This window comes from Solanum pennellii, chromosome 6 (assembly GCF_001406875.1).
Source record: "Solanum pennellii chromosome 6, SPENNV200".
In the NCBI taxonomy this organism is placed as follows: domain Eukaryota; kingdom Viridiplantae; phylum Streptophyta; class Magnoliopsida; order Solanales; family Solanaceae; genus Solanum; species Solanum pennellii.
This window is the reverse complement of record NC_028642.1, coordinates 54,762,647-54,782,022: the sequence shown is the minus strand read 5'-3', so window position 1 is coordinate 54,782,022 and position 19,376 is coordinate 54,762,647. Positions and strand designations below refer to the sequence as shown.

The following is a 19,376-nucleotide window of genomic DNA, read 5'->3' as shown; positions in this document are numbered from 1 at the left end:
TTTTTTAAAAATGTATTTTCCATTAATTTTCTACAAGGACAAATGGACCAGTTGATGATATGTGAGAGGTGAGTTATGCTAGTTCATTTTTAACCAATAATGTTCACTAGTCCTAATAATTACATGCAAATAAGGACCTAAATTTATGCAATTAAGTGAGGTGATTACCAAATTATTTTCTTTTGTTTAATGATTGGAGTAGATTTATGCGAATAAAAGCTGGAATTTTATTTTATGTCAGCCCAGAAATAGAATTAAGTAGCAATATTGGTTGTGGTGCATTGGTGGAAGTTGACACTTTTAATCAAAGATCTAGGATTCGAGCCCTACGTATAAAGAAAATTTTGTTGGGAGTGTCACCTCCGAATAGGCCATATAGAGCGCGATTTAAATTTAGTCAGAGCTTCAATATACGCTTCAAACACCGACTGAAAAACTAAAAAGAAAAAGTGATCATGTAAGTGACAATAAATCTATTACTCTAGGGTTTGACCTCTCTTGAGGCTTCAATTATGGATGATTTAGCCTGGCTAGCCTATTAAACGTATGGTCCTTCTCAGCGTTCCATTACTTTAAAAAACTTAATCTTCTCCTCAGTATTGGAGAGTCATATAATTATTATTTTTTGAGATAAATTGAATAAATCATATTAATATAACACGTAATATTTCAAATTCTAATGTATAACAAACTTAAAAAATAATCAAATTATATGTAAAACTTACTTTGCAATTATACAAAGTATTGCAGAAACCAAAGAGATAATTTTAAAATTTTCATAGTGGAAAAAAAGAGGAGGAATGGTGAATATTTATAGCCAAATATTGGGTTTCAATTGAAGATAAACTTTTTTGTTGGTGGCTTTTCGTGAAACTATGTTCGGACGGGCTTTTTCGGAAAGTATAGATTTGATTTTTTTCTAAAAAATAATTGGAAGATGTATTAGTGAATCGATTCATCAAATTAAAATTTAAAATCGAAATCAAAGATAACGACGCAAAAGAGCTTCTTTTCTCAACCCTCCGTGAATTATTATAAATTTCTATATATAAGCACATGAGTCTTATTTCATTTTAATTTTTTTTATTTTCTATTTATATCGCCTCCAAAAATACAAACTCTATTTTAATCATTTTTTCTTCACTCTAGCATCTTTACAAATAATTTAGTATTCAGTTCCAAGCGTCATTGCTGACTTACACAATTGATAGAGATTTTATCGGAAGTAAAGTTTATTAAATTAATTTTAAGTGGGATATTTTAAAATTTAAAATTTAATTATCACTATTTCAAATAAGGGGAATATGAAGAAAAAACAAAAAAAAAATCTCTTTTATTTAATTAAAATAAATAAACAAATTAAAATAATACTAATCTATTTTTAGTAGTCCAGTAAAATAAAATGGGGAAGAAATAACTAAAAGTGACCAAAATAATATATTTTGATGTGGGCTTGCTTAGGCGACGGCAATTTGCAGTACCTAAACAACCGCCGTTACCTCCCCGCCGGTGGTGATTTCCCGGCGAAGCACCGAACAACTCGATCAGCAAGGTCCTAAGTTTGTTTCTGAAAATAATTGTGTAAGGTACGCTTATGTAGCTGTTTTTGGTGTTTAATCTTGCATCTATTGTGATTCATTCACTACAAATGGCCTTAAAGCTTACTGAAAGAGGAATCCATGAAGCTGAAAATCCAATTGAAGTGTCTTTTAGAGAAGCTTTTGAGCTTCTTAAACCCCAACTAAACCCACCATTTACCTTAGAAGTGCTAACAAAAGAGGAATACTCAAACCTGAATAAAGCTTTAATCTTTGGCATTTTATCCCAACCCAATTTGGCTGAAGTTCATATTAAGCATCTACATGCAATTGTTATTGATGGGTATGATTTGTTTACTTGTATGCTTGTCAAGATTGTTGATGAATTGTATGTAAAATTGGTTGACTCTGTGAAAATTCAGCTTATATGGGTTACTAAAGAGATGTTGAATGTATTGGCTATAGGATTTGATAAATTGATGGTGGCTCTTTTAAGGCAAATTGTAGGTGGGGATTTTAGTGAGGGAAATTTGTGGTTGTGTTTGGAGATGGTTGCACTGTTTTTAGCCAATTGGGATTGTTTATTAGAGGAAGAACCATTGATTTTGAATAAGGGGTTGTATGTGTTCCTTCGATTATTGGCCGATCATTATGGAGTTCCAAGTAATCCAATGATTGATGGATTGAAGAGAATGGAGGTTGTATTCTGTGTTCGACTTTTGAGGGAACAATTTCTTTTGTGTATGAAGATAGGGAGGGACTTAATTAGACTTTTGCAAGACTTGGTTCATATACCTGAGTTTAAAGCCATATGGAGAGACTTGTTATTGAATCCAAGACAGTTTGGGGTGGATGGATTTAAAGATCTTTCACAAATTTACCACACAAAAACTCCAAGTTCATACTTTTTGCTTCGAGTAACTCCTGAAATGGAAACTAAATTGAAGTTTTTGCTTACACATGTCAAGTTGGGTAACCAAAAGAGGTACCAGGTTTGGTTCGCTAAGAAGTTCCTTGGAGTACCTGGGAGTGAAGTCATTTTAACCGACATTGTTAGGTTTATATGCTGTTCAGTTCATCCATCCAGTGAAATTATGCAACCAGATATCTTACCCAGATGGGCTGTGATTGGTTGGCTATTGACGTCGTGCAGGAAGAGTTATGTCCAAGCAAACTTGAAGCTCGCATTGTTTTATGATTGGCTTTTCTATGATGAAACCACTGATAATGTAATGAACGTTGAGCCTGCAATTCTTTTGATGGTGAACTCTATACCCAATTATATTGAAGTTACCCGTACTCTTCTCGAGTTCCTACTAATTGTGGTTGACAACTATGATATTGAGAGGAAGGAGATAGTCTCCAGAGGGGTGTCAACAGCTCTTTCTACACTAGTTAAAAGAGGAGTTGTTAGTTCACTTGATGTTTTGACTCGTTGTGACATGATAGCACCAGTTCATAGGGAAATGTTTGGAAAATTGGTATTGGTCATGCAAGGTATCCATTCCCAAAAAATAGGATCAGCCAGTATCATCCATGATATGTCACCACCACCTAGCCATTTGCTCTCATCAAGCTTGGGATCCCAACACCCTAACAGGGTGAACTGTAATTAATTGTCATCACAGGCTTATCCAGGGAAGATCTGTTGATCATCACTTTCGCCTCCCAAAGAATTGCTTGTGATCTTTTTGCCCCAACAAGCGGTTAAGTTCCACTCAACTGGATACAAGTTTCAAGGAGAAGTTTGAAATCAAGGTGATAGGAGAAACATCTCTTTCATCTTCTGGAGAAATTCGTATGATCTTTTTGCTCCAATAGCTAAAGTTGGACTCAAGTGATGAAAGTTTCAAGGAGAAGTTCAAAATCAAGGTGATAGGAAGTTTCTCTGGGTAATTCTTGATACCTGAAGATAAATATCCCCATCATGTTGCTATAAGTTTCTTTAGGTCTTAAGTGATGCACATTCTTCTCATTCTTATGTTTATATCGGTATTCTCTATTTCCAGAGTAGCTCTCTTTTTGTCAATAGTTGCATTCTGTAATTGTCAAATCACTTAGACTGGGATAAACATCTTGAACAACTCATCTTTGATGAGATTTGGTTGTCTCATCTGTGTGAGATGTGATCACAATTTTGTGTTGTAGAGGACTCAGGGACAAGATAGGGTTCTCCCAACCTCACTGTTACTATACAACCCCAGATAGAAGAGAAATAGAAGTTAGGAACATACATGTCTAAATTTGGTCATGGAAAAGCCTATCCAAGCTGCTCTTACAGAATTTTTGGTGGCTTGATAAAATGAAACTGACAAGCGTAGGTTTGTTAACTAACAGCCAAAATGGTGACTATTTCTTTGAGTAAGGGGGTTGAATATACTTTATCGATAAAGTTGTCCAAGGCTAGGGAAAACAAATGTATGTCAATCACAACTTCAATTTTTCCAGTGCTACATTTAAGTATATATGTTGTGATTTCCCCCTCTCTCGCTCCCCCCTTTCATAATTCTGTAGAGCTATGGAATCAAAATAGATAGAATTTTGAGTAGTTAATAGTATAGATAGATATTCCTGATTGAATTCCACATCCTTTTTTTTCTTTTTGCTTGCGTTCCGAAGAAGCTTACAAATTGCAGCTTTGTTTCAAGCTTGTATGTCTGATATATTGAATCCTCCTGCAGATTTAGGTATGAAATCAAGGTCTTCTATGAAGTATCTACATCTTCTGTCCACAGAAATCTCCTACATAGGCTCTCAATGCAAGCTTTCTTTGGCAACTGAGACCAAAATTACTCTACTTTTATTGCATGTGGACTTTATTTTCAATTTGCAGGTTCTGAAAGTTACGGCTACTGAGGATTTTCTAGCCTTGAAATTTTCATTGTTTCACAAATATATTGTTGTACAGTATGATGTTTAAACCATAACTTTTAAATCATTTCTCAAAACAAGTTTCTCGACAACAATAAGGGATCATAGTCATTCTCAAATGATTTTGATTCTAAAAATAGTCATTCTCACTAATAGCCAATAGGGAACAGGTTCATCTTCGATGTATTTTTTCTGGCAAAAATACTAAAATCGCCGTTAACTACTATGAATATATCGTCAATCAATACCACTACAAATCATCTCCATCATCATTAGCAAACATATATATATATATATATATTTGTCAAACAACCATTTTATTTTATTAAATTTATATTTTTGTAATATTTAGTCACTTTTTAATTTTGAATTGTATAATTTATCATGTTTATATATTAATAAATGATGCACATTCACATGTTAAAAAACAATCATTTTAATTATTTGAAAATATATTCAAGTTCAAACGTTATAATCCTAATGAAAATATAGCAGACTCCTATTTCTTTGGTAGAAATCCTTTTTGTTATAAAATAATACACAATAATATTATTCAACAAGGAATTCAAAAAAGATTTTACCACAATTTTTTTGTCATATAAATGTACAGGAAAGCCTCCTCAACAAGGGAACTACGTCTCCACGTAAATATTTTGATATTTAAATTAGATTTAATCCCAAAGTAATTTGTAGGTTGGTTCCTAGCTAACTTGGTCTCCAAACAATTAATTAACTTCTTTTCCAAGTACTTTAGAATTAATTGACATTCACTTTAATTATTAATAGTAAACTGTTTTAGCTTTTGGTAATCTTAATTCATAATTAGTTTAATTCATATTTAAATAGAATTATTGTCAAAATTATCTAAAACAACTAATTAGATAAAACTCAATTGCTTTATATTCTCTCTAACAAAATCTTCGCCGGTAACTTTTGATTTTCCGAGTTCGGATTGAATATGTCAGATTCCGATCGTGTTCCAACAAGTTATTCCGGGCTGCATGAACCTTCCGGTGAAGCTGAGTCTCTGTTTGGGAGAATTGATCCCAAAAAGTTTGGAGATCGTGTTTACCGGAGTACGCCGCCGGAGAAAATTCAGAAGAAGAAGCGGGAACGATTTGTTGTCTCTGAGACCACTATACAGAACAAGAAGAGACGGAGGATTCAGGGAGAAGAAAGTTCTGTTCTTAATTGGGCAGAGGAAGGAGGAGTTTACCAGCCGAAAACTAAGGAAACTAGAGCTGCTTATGAGTCTTTGCTCAGTTTGATTCAGAATCAATTATGTGGACAGCTTCTCAACATTGTGAGTGCGGCGGCTGATGAGATTTTGGCTGTGCTAAACGACGGTTTTTCCAGTAATTCTGATAAGAAAAAGATGGAGATTGAGAAGGTGTTGAATGTATCCTGATAGAATATGTGCCTCAACTTAACAAGTAATGGACCAGGTCCCTTACTTCACTTCAGAAAAATACCAGAAATACCAGAAAGTTAAATGCAGTAAAATCAACACAATGATTTTACGTGGAAACCTCCTTGCTTAAGGGAGTAAAACCACGACCTGTCTCACAGGATTTTCAATCGTTTTCACTAATCTTCAAAAGCAAAAGCGAAACACGATTACACCAAACGTAAGAAAGAGTTATCAATCTTACCGTTAAGCAATAGTCCTCTATTGCTCAACAAGCCTAAGTAGAAAAACAATCTACCCACTAAGCTATCCCACCTGGACAACTTAGACTTCTAACACAACACACCAATTCCTTTATAGATTTAGGAGTGGTTTACAATTTAAGAACAAGAGAATAAATTCCTAAACAACTAGACGAAAAGCTCCAGATGTTGCTGTTGTCCTTGGAATAATTCTGCCTTTGCTTTGTGTAGCCTTTGCAAGAGTTCTTGAAAAGTTTTTATCAAGTTGCAAAAACTCACCAAAAAGTGTTTAGGAAAGTGTCTTTGTATAGACAAGTCCCTTTCCTAAACTTCTTTGCCATTGGTTGGAAAGGTCACACTTTCTGACGCCATCGGGAAGTGTGCACCTACTTTCTGTACTATCTCCAGCTGGCAGTCGACTGGCTCATCATCATGAGAGCCTGGTACCTCTACTAGGTCCCTGGGTTTGTTTCATCTGCAATACTTCAGACAAGAACCCTGCAATACTCAAGTAAGAACCTGCAATACTTAAGTAATAAACCCGGTACCTTTACAAGGTCCCTAAGTTTGTCAAATCATCAAAACTACAAATAACATTTTCCCCCTTTTTGATGATGACAAACCATAATCTGAGATCTTCTCCAGAATTGTTCCCCCTCACTGTATATTCCCCCTCACTGTATATTCCCCCTCACTGTATTCCTCACATGAATAAACATTTAGCTACTTACAGTTTCACTTCCCCCTTTTGGCATCATAAAAAAGATATGCAGTAAACCAATGATGTCAACAGAAATACTGAACAAGATCAAAGCTTAAAGAGCAATCAATCAGTAAGGGAAAAGCATGCACAAAGGAAGATAATCAGAACAGCAAAGGAATAAGTTAACCATTATGCCATCATAACATTAACACATTAAAAACAAACTGAATATCCATCAACACAGTGATAAGCCACAAAAAAAATTGACACAGGGGGGAATTGTTCAACAGGCTAGGAAGAGGGGGGAGGATGAGACAGGGACTGGATGACAAGAGTGAGTCGTGCATTGACAGCATCATTATCTTTGATAGCCTTTTCATGCAGGGCAGTTATCTTCGTCTTCAACTCAGCATTCTCTCTCTCCAGAGCTTGTACCACTGAAGAACCAGGTCCCTCACTCTGTGCAGTAAACAGTTCTGCTTTGAGTATAGCAATCTCAGCCTCTTTACCACTCAAACGCACAGTAAGCTCCTCAACCTCGTGCTTTAGCTGATCCTGATCTTCAATAAGTTGAGCCATCTTGCTCTTTGGATAGCCTCTTCCTTCAATGCACTCGCATATTTTTATTTTTTTTTTACAAGAGGAGATGGTTTCTATGAGCAGTGAAGTGAAGAAGAAGGAAACAAAATTTGCCTTTTAAGCTTTTACTAAAACCCTTCGTGAACAGGAAGAAGTTAATAGACAGATGAGGGTTTCAAAAAGGAGTAAATGGCCTTTTAGAAGGAGTGAAAAGGTGCCAGGTCCTTGATTGGATGTGTCGTTTTGAAAAGAAACGATGGAACAAACGGTCAGAGTAACCGATGACTGACACGTGGCATTATCAACGGTCATATTTTTCAGTTTCAATTTAATGTATAAATGCTAACCTGAACAGGCACCAGGTACCATAGCACAGTTAAACTTCATTCCTCAGTTGTTCTAGTTTCTTCCCTTGCTAAGCAGGTCCTTGCTGAGAGTATACCTACAAAAGGTACAAAAAGGATCTTGTTCAGATATTTAAATGTTTACACATAGGATACCTGCACTGCAATTTTAGCCATCAAGGAAGTTCAACTGTTAGCTAAGAACATCACTTGGAGATCAACATGCCCAACTTTAACCGATTTCTCTCAAATTGATCCTTGCACCACCAACCTGGATTTAACACTTCTTCATCACTTCTAGGATCAAATTTTTCAGATCATCCTTTCCATTGTTCAGCACAAAAATCTACACCCAAAATGTACCCCTTCTTTCCATCACCAAAAGAGACACCTCCTCCCTGAAGTGTCTTGAGTGAGAGGAAATTTTTGATGTCACCAGTCATATGTTTAGAGCATCCACTGTCCATATACCAACATTGACTGCTGCTCCTCTCACTCACTTGCAACAAGAATTACTTGTTAAGCTTGGGAACCCATTTCAGCTTGAGTTCCCAGTAGGGAGACAAAGGAGTGATTAGATTGTATTTAGTCCAATATGGTAGATTTTGTAGCTTTCTAACAAAGGACATAGGAGCAGGGACAGATTTTTTCTTTGAAAATCTGTGAGTTGATACATGCTTTGAAGGACCAGGTCTCTCTTCTGGTACATTTTGCCTTTCAGCATAATTAGAGAGCCTTTCACAGGAGTTTCTCCAGCTAGAACACTCACCCTTCAGATGTCCATTCTTACCACAGTGAAGACATAACAAATTGTCAGATACAAACACATACTTACTGTGAGGATTATAAGGAGGAGTGATGTTCAAACTTCCTAGCCCTTTCTTATTGAAATTGCTCTGAGTTGTCACATTTGACAATAACTTTGATGATTTGGTCCACTTAAGAGAATTTTCAAGTTCCTCCTTAAGTTTAACAACATCCTGTTCTAATTTGTTATTCTTTTCAAGTGACAATCTGAGATTTGTCTCAGAGTTTTTCAATTTTTCCTCAATTTCAGCTTGCAAGCTATTTGGCTCTCCATTTAGTTTTTCAGCCTTTTCAGTAAGCTGACTCAACTGATACTTAAGTTCAGAATTATTTAACTCTAGAGACACCATTTTTGCCATTGTCTCTTCAAGTTGAACTTTGTTTTCAGAAAGAATTTCAAGTTCAGCATTAATGGCATCTCTTTCAGATGTTAGCTCTATCACAGAATCTAACATGACTTTTGACAAGGTTCTTAATTTCTTAAGAGAATATTTGTCCAAGTCAATTTTCATGTCAAGAAGAGTTACCTGATTGTTCTCTTCTTCATTTTCTGTGTGTGCCATGAGAGCAAACATTTCATTGAAGACAGTTTCCTCCTCATGCACAGCAACCATAGACACATCTTTTGACTCATCAGGATCTTCTGAATCACTTGAAGAATCCCCCCATGCAGCAAGAGCCCTTTTTACAACCATATCAGCAGCAGCTTTACGATCTCTGTTTCCAAGTACCAGGTCCCTTCTGTTTTCTTTGTCACCCCTGTGCTTTTGATGTTCCTTGTTTTCAGTCTTGAGCAAAGGACACTCTCTGATGAAGTGCCCAGATTTTCCACACTTGTAGCAAGTATCACCTTGAGCAGTATTTCGAGTCCCATTAGTTCCCTTTTTATACATTTTGTTTTTTCTCACAACCTTTTGGAATCTACTGATGAGATATGCCATATCATCATCATCACTTGAATCTTCTTCTGATTTATACTTTAACATCAGAGACTTGTCCTTCTTGACTTCCTTTTTTGACAAATCATTGCTTCGATTCATCTCATGTGTTTTAAGATTTCCAATCAACGCATCCATGGTCAGCACTTTCAAGTCCTTGGCTTCTGTAATGGCATCAACTTTGCTCTCCCAAGACTTTGGAAGAATTCGAAGCACTTTTCTGACTTGTTTGGTCATGCTTATGGGTTCACCCAGACTTTTCAGCTCATTTGTAATGGAAGAGAACTTGGTGAACATCTCATGTATTGTTTCACCTTCCTTCATTTTGAAGTTTTCATATCGTGAAGTGAGTATGTCAATCTTGGATTCTTTGACTTGTTCAGTTCCTTCATGAGCCGTCAACAAGCTATCCCAAATCTCTTTAGCAGACTCACAGGCTGACACTCTGTTGTACTCATCAGGTCCTATCCCACAGACCAGAAGAGTTTTAGCTCTGAAACCCTTTTCAATCTTTTTCCTGTCAGCATCATCATATTTCTGCCTGGGCTTTGGAACAGTAATGGTCTTTTCTCCATCTTTTTCTTCCATCATGGGAACAAATGGTCCATCTAATATAATATCCCATAACTCGCTATCTTCAGCCATGAGGTAGTCACGCATTCTAACTTTCCACCAACTGTAGAAATGTCCATTGAAGCGAGGAGGTCTGAGTGTCGACTGCCCTTCTTCGAGATTAAGAGGAGCAGCCATTCTAGAACAAATATCCCTTCCTTGGTGTTAACCGAATAGGGAGTGCCTGCTCTGATGCCACTTGATAGAATATTTGCCTTCACTTAACAAGTAATGGACCAGGTCCCTTACTTCACTTCAGAGAAATACCAGAAAGTTAAATGCAGTAAAATCAACGCAATGATTTTACGTGGAACCCTCCTTGCTTAAGGGAGTGAAACCACGACCTGTCTCACAGGATTTTCAATCGTTTTCACTAATCTTCAAAAGCAAAAGCGAAACACGATTCCACCAAACGTAAGAAAGAGTTATCAATCTTACCGTTAAGCAATAGTCCTTTATTGCTCAACAAGCCTAAGTAGAAAAACAATCTGCCCACTAAGCTATCCCGCCTGGACAACTTAGACTTCTAACACAACACACCAATTCCTTTATAGATTTAGGAGTGGTTTACAATTTAAGAACAAGAGAATAAATTCCTAAACAACTAGACGAAAAGCCCCAGATGTTGCTGTTGTCCTTGGAATAATTCTGCCTTTGCTTTGTGTAGCCTTTGCAAGAGTTCTTGAAAAGTTTTTATCAAGTTGCAAAAAACTCACCAAAAAGTGTTTAGGAAAGTGTCTTTGTATAGACAAGTCCCTTTCCTAAACTTCTTTGCCATTGGTTGGAAAGGTCACACTTTCTGACGCCATCGGGAAGTGTGCACCTACTTTCTGTACTATCTCCAGCTGGCAGTCGACTGGCTCATCACTATGAGAGCCTGGTACCTCTACTAGGTCCCTGGGTTTGTTTCATCTGCAATACTTCAGACAAGAACCCTGCAATACTCAAGTAAGAACCTGCAATACTTAAGTAATAAACCCGGTACCTTTACAAGGTCCCTAAGTTTGTCAAATCATCAAAACTACAAATAACATATCCGTATCGAATAAGGTATTTGATAAGTTTGTGTCAATTGCAAGATTTATTACTGATTATCAATGTGATGGTCATCGTGATGATGAAGTGCTTTATGATGATGATGTTGGTGTAGCAGTTGATTTTGAGGAGAACGAAGAAGACGTAGAAGAAAGTGATCTTGATGTGGTGCTAGATGATGGAGAAGAGGATGAGTATGTGCAGCTGGAAGGTAATGTTGCTGGTAATATGCAGATGGGCAGCGGCGGCATTGATGATGAAATATTGCAGGAAGCTGATCTGGGCATGGCTTTGAATGTTCAGTATATAGATGCTTATTGGCTTCAAAGAAAGATTTCTCAAGCTTATGAGCAGCAGCAGATTGATCCGCAACAGAGTCAAAAGCTTGCTGAAGAGGTTTTTAAAATTCTTGCTGAAAGTGGTGATGATCGTGACGTGGAAACAAAGTTGCTGGTGCATCTGCAATATGACAAGTTTAGTCTAATCAAGTATCTTCTGAGAAACCGGCTAAAGGTAGTGTGGTGTACTCGTCTCGCAAGGGCTGAAGACCAGGAAAAGAGGAAGAAAATCGAACAAGACATGTTGGGGTTGGGGCCAGATCATGCTGCAATATTACAACAGTTGCATGCTACTACTAGGGAAACTGCGAAAGAGAGACAGAAGAATTTGGAGAAAAGCTTTAGGGAAGAAGCTAGGCGACTTAAGGATGCATCTGGTGCAGATGGTGAAGATCTTGATAATGGTTGGTCGATGGGCCAGCGTTCATTGCTCAATCTTGACAGCCTTGCGTTCCATCAGGGTGGTTTGTTGATGACAAATAAAAACTGTGAGCTCCCAGCAGGATCATATAGGAATCATATGAAGGGTTATGAGGAAGTTCATGTGCCAGCATTGAAGCCAAAGCCATTAGCTCCCGGAGAAAAGCTTGTGAACATCTCTTCCCTTCCACAGTGGGCACAACCAGCTTTCACTGGAATGATCCAATTGAACAGGGTGCAGAGTAAAGTATATGAAACCGCCCTTTTTACTCCTGAGAACATCTTACTGTGTGCTCCCACAGGAGCTGGCAAGACTAATGTAGCTATGCTCACTATACTTCATCAAATTGGATTGAACCGTAAGGAAGATGGATCTTTCAATCATAACAATTATAAGATTGTCTATGTGGCACCAATGAAAGCCCTTGTTGCTGAAGTAGTTGGCAATCTCTCCAGGCGTTTGGAGCTCTACGGTGTCACTGTGAAAGAATTGAGTGGAGATCAGTCACTAACTCGTCAACAGATTGAAGAAACTCAACTTATTGTGACAACTCCGGAGAAATGGGATATCATAACCAGAAAGTCGGGTGATCGGACATCTACACAGCTTGTTTAACTTCTTATAATTGATGAGATACATCTCCTGCATGACAACAGAGGTCCTGTTTTGGAAAGTTTAATCGCAAGAACTATCAGACAAATTGAGACCACGAAAGAGCATATCCGGCTGGTTGGGTTGTCAGCGACACTTCCAAATTTTGAGGATGTGGCAGAGTTTTTGAGAGTTGATCTGAACAAAGGCCTCTTCTATTTTGACAATAGTTACAGGCCTGTCCCGTTGGCTCAACAGTATGTTGGAATTACTGTTAAGAAGCCGTTGCAGAGATTCCAGCTGATGAATGATGTTTGCTATGAGAAGGTAACCAGTGTGGCAGGAAAGCAGCAAGTGCTTATTTTTGTCCACTCAAGGAAGGAAACAACAAGGACAGCTCGTGCAATACGAAATACTGCACTTGCTAATGACACATTAGGTAAGTTTTTAAAGGAGGACAGTTTAAATCGAGAAATTCTTCAGTCTCATGCAGATCTTGTCAAAAACAATGATCTCAAGAATCTTTTATCATATGGTTTCGCAATTCATCATGCGGGGTTGGTTAGGACCGATCGTCAACTTGTGGAGGACCTCTTTGCTAAGGGACATGTGCAAGTTCTGGTGTCAACAGCAACCTTAGCTTGGGGTGTCAATTTACCTGCACATACTGTCATTATAAAAGGAACTCAGATATACAACCCTGAGAAAGGAGCCTGGACCGAACTGAGTCCCCTTGATGTTATGCAGATGCTTGGCCGTGCTGGAAGGCCTCAATATGACACTTATGGAGAAGGAATCATCATAACTGGACACAGTTCACTGAAATATTATCTTTCTCTAATGAATCAGCAACTTCCTATTGAAAGTCAGTTCATATCTAAGTTGCCTGATCAGTTGAACGCAGAGATTGTCCTTGGGACTGTGCAGAATGCCAAAGAGGCATGCAAGTGGATCCTCTATACTTACCTCTATGTTCGAATGGTACGAAATCCCAGTCTTTATGGTCTTGCTGCTGCTGGTGTCAAAATTGAAGATGCTTTTGAGGAAAGGTGTGCTGACTTGGTTCATTCTGCAGCTGCATTACTGGACAAAAACAACCTGATTAAGTATGATAGGAAGAGTGGATATTTCCAGGTGACTGACTTGGGTCGCATTGCTAGCTGTTACTACATAAGTCATGGGACAATTTCCACATTCAATGAGCACTTGAAATCAACAATTGGTGACATGGAGCTTTGTAGAATCTTCTCTCTCAGTGAGGAGTTCAAATGTGTAACAGTAAGGCAGGATGAGAAAATGGAATTGGCAAAGCTTCTGGATCGTGTTCCCGTTCCTATAAAAGAGAGTCTTGAGGAGCCAAGTGCCAAGATCAATGTTCTATTGCAGGCATATATTTCACAGCTGAAGCTTGAGGGGCTGTCTTTGTCATCGGACATGGTCTATATAACTCAAAGTGCTGCACGTCTGATGCGAGCCCTTTTTGAGATAGTTCTGAAAAGAGGATGGGCTCTATTAGCTGATAAGGCTTTGAAATGGTGCAAGATGATAAGTAAGAGGATGTGGAGTGTGCAGACACCACTTCGCCAATTCCATGGCATTCCAAATGAAATCTTGATGAGATTGGAAAAGAAAGATTTGGCTTGGGAGCGGTATTATGATCTTTCATCACAAGAGTTAGGGGAGCTTATTCATTTCCCGAAGCAGGGAAGAACACTTCACAAATTCATTCATCAATTCCCAAAGCTGAACCTTGCAGCACATGTTCAACCAATTACTCGCTCTATCCTGAGGGTAGAATTGACTATGAAACCAGATTTCCAGTGGGAGGATAAGGTCCATGGTTATGTAGAACCCTTCTGGGTTATTGTAGAAGATAAAGACAGGGAGAGAATTCTTCATCATGAATATTTCATGCTGAAGAAGCAGTATATTAATGAGGACCATACTTTGAACTTCACTGTCCCAATTTATGAACCATTGCCTCCTCAATACTTCATCCATGTTGTGTCTGATAGATGGCTAGGGTCCCAAACTGTTTTACCAGTTCCTTTCCGGCACCTGATTTTACCAGAGAAGTATCCTCCTCCCACCGAGTTGCTAGACCTGCAACCTCTACCAGTTACTGCATTGAGGAATCCAGCATATGAAGCGCTTTATCAAGATTTAAAGCATTTTAATCCAGTTCAAACTCAGGTTTTTACAGTCTTGTACAACTCAGAGGACAACGTCTTGGTTGCAGCTCCAACTGCTAGTGGGAAGACCATTTGTGCTGAACTTCCCATATTAAGAAATCATCAGAAAGGACCTGATAGTATTTTCCGTGCAGTGTATATAGCTCCCCTTGAGGCTCTTGCTAAGGAGCGATACAGTGATTGGAAGAAGAAATTTGGGGATTCTCTTGGAATGAGAGTGGTTGAATTAACTGGGGAAACCGCGACTGATTTGAAACTGTTAGAGAAGGGTCAGTTAATCATTAGCACACCTGAGAAATGGGATGCTTTATCCCGCCGTTGGAAACAGCGCAAGTATGTTAGGCAAGTGAGTCTTTTCATTGTTGATGAACTGCACCTGATTGGTGGCCAAGGCGGTGAAGTGCTAGAGGTGATTGTCTCTCGGATGCGATATATCTCAAGCCAGGTAGAGAACAAGGTTCGTATTGTTGCTTTGTCAACTTCCCTGGCGAATGCCAAGGATTTGGGGCAATGGATTGGGGCTACATCTCATGGACTTTTCAACTTTGCTCCTTGTGTCAGGCCTGTGCCACTTGACATACATATTCAGGGTGTTGACATTGCTAACTTTGAGGCTAGGATGCAAGCCATGACAAAACTCACGTATACTGCAATAGTACAACATGCAATGAAAGGAAAACCAGCAATAGTGTACGTCCCCACAAGGAAGCTTGCACGCCTTGCTGCGGTGGATCTGATGACTTACTCAAGCATGGACAACAAAGGCACACCTGTGTTTTTGATGAAATCTGAAACAGAGCTGGAGTCTTTTATGGAGAGAATCAACGAGCCTGTGCTAAAAGAAACACTAAGGTATGGTGTGGGCTACTTGCATGAAAGCTTGTCTGGCACAGATCAGGCTATAGTGAAGACACTCTTTGAAACTGGATGGATTCAAGTATGTGTAATGAGCAGTAAAATGTGTTGGGGAGTGCGCCTCTCTGCCAAGCTGGTGGTGGTTATGGGAACGCAGTACCATGATGGTAGGGAAAATGTGCACAGTGACTATCCAGTGAGTGATTTATTGCAGATGATGGGTCATGCCAGTCGACCTCTTGTAGATAGCTCGGGGAAGTGTGTCATCCTCTGCCATGCACCACGCAAGGACTACTACAAGAATTTCTTGTATGAAGCATTCCCAGTTGAGAGCCATTTACAGCACTATCTCCATGATAATTTCAACACAGAGATTGTTGTTGGAGTTATTCAGAACAAGCAGGATGCAGTAGATTACCTTACATGGACATTTATGTACAGAAGGCTCACTCAGAATCCAAACTACTATAATCTGCAGGGTGTTAGTCACAGGCATATTTCGGATCACCTCTCAGAGCTGGTGGAGAATACTATCAGTGACTTGGAGTTAAGCAAGTGTGTTGCTGTGGTAGATGACGTTTTGCTTTCACCCCTGAATCATGGATTGATTGCATCATATTATTACATCAGTTACACGACAATAGAACGTTTTACCTCTTCTTTGACCTCCACAACGAAGTTGAAGGGCTTGCTTGAAATTTTGGCTTCAGCAACAGAGTATGAACAGCTTCCAATAAGACCCGGTGAAGAGGAGTTGATAAGAAGGTTAGTTAATCATCAGCACTTCTCTTTTGGGAATCCCAAATACACAGACCCTCATGTCAAGGCTAATGCTCTGTTACAAGCCCACTTCTCTAGGCAAATGGTAGGTGGGAATCTTGCTTCTGATCAGCAAGAGGTACTTCTTTCTGCTTGTAGGTTGCTTCAAGCAATGGTTGATGTAATATCCAGTAATGGATGGCTGAATCTAGCACTTCTAGCAATGGAAGCGAGCCAGATGATCACTCAAGGAATGTGGGGGCACTATTCTGAGCTTCTTCAACTTCCACACGTCACAAAGGAATTGGCTAAGAAGTGCCAAGAGAATCCAGGAAAGAGTGTAGAGAGTGTGTTTGATCTAGTGGAGATGAAAGATGATGAGAGGTATGAGCTCTTGCAAATATCAGAGTCACAGCTTGTGGATATTGATCGTTTCTGCAAGCAGTATCCATACATTGATTTGACATACGATGTGCTGAACGGTGATAATGTGAGAGCAGGAGACAATGTGAATTTACACGTAAGTCTTGAGCGAAGATCTGAGATTGGACCTGTGCTTGCGCCTAGATACCCTAAAGACAAGGAAGAAGTATGGTGGCTTGTTGTTGGTGATACTAAAAGCAACCAACTAGTAGCTATTAAGAGGGTTAATCTTCAGAGGGAGTCAAGGATCAAGCTTGATTTCACCGCCCCTGCTGAAGCTGGAACGAGGAAGTATAAACTCTATTTCATGTGTGATTCTTATCTAGGTTGTGATGAGGAACACACTTGTGAAGTTGACATAAACCACGTAATGCCTGAAGACGACAGTTGAAGAGAGTGACATAGCTTTTACTTTTTGGTAATTACTACTTATAGACAATCTACTGAGACTAAGTGCTGTTTTATCTTACTTTAAATTGTTTCACCAACTAATTTCTTCAATATTATGCAATTCATTTTTAGCTTTAAGAATGTGATCTGAAATGCTGATGGTTACTTGCCTCATATCCTATATTTTTCTGCCTTTTCTTCTACCCATTGAAGGCATTATATTTGTTTTAATGAATAGAAGCTAGTCATTGTAATATGCTTTCTTACACTAGGATTCACCTGTTTGCATTATGCCTAAAGGCAGTTGTATGGATTCACATTCAGCATAGATATTACCTTCGTTTTTCTTCTTCCCCTTTTACATATTTCTGTAGAGATAAGGAATCAACATAGATAAGCTTCGAACAGTTAACAGCATATATGATCTTTCCACCATTGTTGACCGCTAACTCATCAATATCTGCTATATAAAATAGGAGAATTTGTATAATATGCCCTGAATTTTGATTTTTGAAAAGAATATTTGATCAAGATAATGCACTTGATATTTTACAACACCAACAGTCCAACCTTTTAATGCATATTTCAACTGTTCATTGGTTTATCAAGTACCTGTTTCTGCTATAACATTTTGTACTATTCAGGCAACCTGATTCCTGCATCACTTGTGGTTCACCAGTCTGTAGGAGATAAAGTTGGCAATACATGAGGCAAATGGCTATATCCTGGGTTTGGAAGTTGGGTATTTTCCTATTATGTTTTGACTACTTGGCAGCCAGAAAGGAGAGAGCTGATGTGTTTTCATTGCTAAAGTGAAGAGATCCACCACAAGGATCCATGTAGCATTCTGTCAGGTAATTCCGTGAATGGCCTAACTGAGAGATGGTTTTTTGTCTATTGGCTGAATATCACAGAGGAATGTTGCACCTGATAACCACCATCCGTTTTTCAAGGTTCACAAGCCTGAGGTCTGTTTCTGTTATTCCTATCTATCTTTTCATGCTTCACACCTGAACTTGCACAAATAAGATCATATTCACATTTCTTCATTTAGACCTGAGAAATGCGCTCATAGATCTTAATTTAGAGCATTAAGTCTATTTTCAATCTAAAGTAAAAGACAGTATATAGAATACTGCTAATCTTGTTTTTAGTTGAAAAACACAACTACCTTCTGGAGACTATAATTCTAGCCGATTTATTTCCTCCTTTATTTTCTACTTCCCTTCATCAACTATTATGAGCTTCTAATCTGCTAGCTTACATAACAAAGCTACAATATTTCCTTTTTGGTAAGTTTCAAAAGGCAAAAGGAAAAGGACTAGGATAAAATCTTGGCAATATTTAGCTACTTGGTCAGGTTAGAATGAACATAGAAATGTACAAAAGATACCTCTTGCAGAACATTATCCAGTTGCCTCAGCAGTCAATCTGTTTTCATGTGATTGTATTCAGTTGAGACCCTTAAATCACTTAGGACTCCTTTTTAAGAGCATAAAACATAAAGCAGCAAAAGCAAAACTGTCGGAGTAACTAAAAGAACGAGAACAAAGCTGATCCATTAATAATAAGACTTGCTAGATGCACCATTTGAAATAAATTTGAGCTTTATTTGCGCTTTGTACTTAAAATTTCAATGGACCTTAGAGCTATTTTGGGCTTTTCGCTTTTGATAGCACTGTTGTCAGGTTAAGTAGAAAATTGATGACTCTCTTGATCGATGTAAGGCTCGTTTGGTAGCCAAGGTTATACATACTCTTATGGTGTGGACTATGGTGAGACATTCAATCAACTGGTTCATCCTACAACTGTTAGACTGGTGTTTTCCCTTATTACCTTATCTTATGAATGGCATATTCATTGGTCTGACATTAACAATGCCTTTCTTAATGGTTTATTGACTCTGACTGTTTATATGGAGCAACCAATACAAGAAAAACGCTATGGGGACTCAGGTTGGAGTGTAGCGTAACTAAGAGATTCATTCCATTTAGAGCGGGCACCGGCTCTAGGGGCTACGGGTGGGCAGATTGGTCATTAGACCACGACTAGACCACGACTATCATCAACTTGATGCACTTTGTCGGATTAATGAGTGAAGCACCTAATTGTTAGTGACTTCAAAATTCTTTTTTTTTTCTTTTTGAAATTTGTTAAGCTTAATCATCTTTTAAAGCATTGTCGAGTGTGTTTCATTGTCAAATCACCAAAAGGAAAAAAAATGATAAAAAGTATACAGCATATAATATCGATTAGTATTAAAAGTGTTTAAAGAAGATTGTAAAAAGAAATGATTAAACTTTGAAATTTAGTGTGAATAATTTCCACTA

The 19,376-nt window shown here is 38.2% G+C and overlaps 2 protein-coding genes and 1 long non-coding RNA gene across 4 annotated transcripts; 2 read left to right on the top strand and 1 right to left on the bottom strand.

Annotated features, from left to right (window-relative positions):
- The first annotated feature begins 1,419 nt into the window (after positions 1-1,419).
- On the top strand, positions 1,420-4,528 carry LOC107021634 (integrator complex subunit 3-like). Of its 2 annotated transcripts, none has more exons than XM_015222331.2 (2): positions 1,420-3,410; positions 4,220-4,528. In XM_015222331.2, the coding sequence occupies exon 1, from the start codon at positions 1,649-1,651 to the stop codon at positions 3,152-3,154; it is 1,506 nt and encodes a 501-aa protein (XP_015077817.1). In that variant the 5' UTR covers positions 1,420-1,648; the 3' UTR covers positions 3,155-3,410; positions 4,220-4,528. The 2 variants fall into 2 exon arrangements, with proteins under 2 accessions (XP_015077817.1, XP_015077816.1); XM_015222330.2 differs by having other exon boundaries at positions 1,420-3,430.
- Positions 4,529-5,241: 713 nt separating this feature from the next.
- On the top strand, positions 5,242-18,202 carry LOC107022460 (DExH-box ATP-dependent RNA helicase DExH12-like). Its single transcript, XM_027918104.1, is given in 3 exon segments — positions 5,242-5,808; positions 11,078-17,074; positions 17,691-18,202. Coding segments are annotated over 2 exon segments (6,411 nt in total). The 5' UTR covers positions 5,242-5,367; the 3' UTR covers positions 17,048-17,074; positions 17,691-18,202.
- On the bottom strand, positions 17,531-19,282 carry LOC114077674. Its single transcript, XR_003579030.1, has 2 exons — positions 18,440-19,282; positions 17,531-18,056 (listed from the first exon to the last, which is right to left on the bottom strand). It is a non-coding gene; the product is annotated as an uncharacterized LOC114077674 (long non-coding RNA).
- Between the last annotated feature and the right edge of the window lie 94 nt (positions 19,283-19,376).

Bases quoted from the DNA above. Each gene is read 5' to 3' on its own strand.
- LOC107021634 (XM_015222331.2), top strand. From the start codon at position 1,649: ATGGCCTTAAAGCTTACTGAAAGAGGAATCCATGAAGCTGAAAATCCA.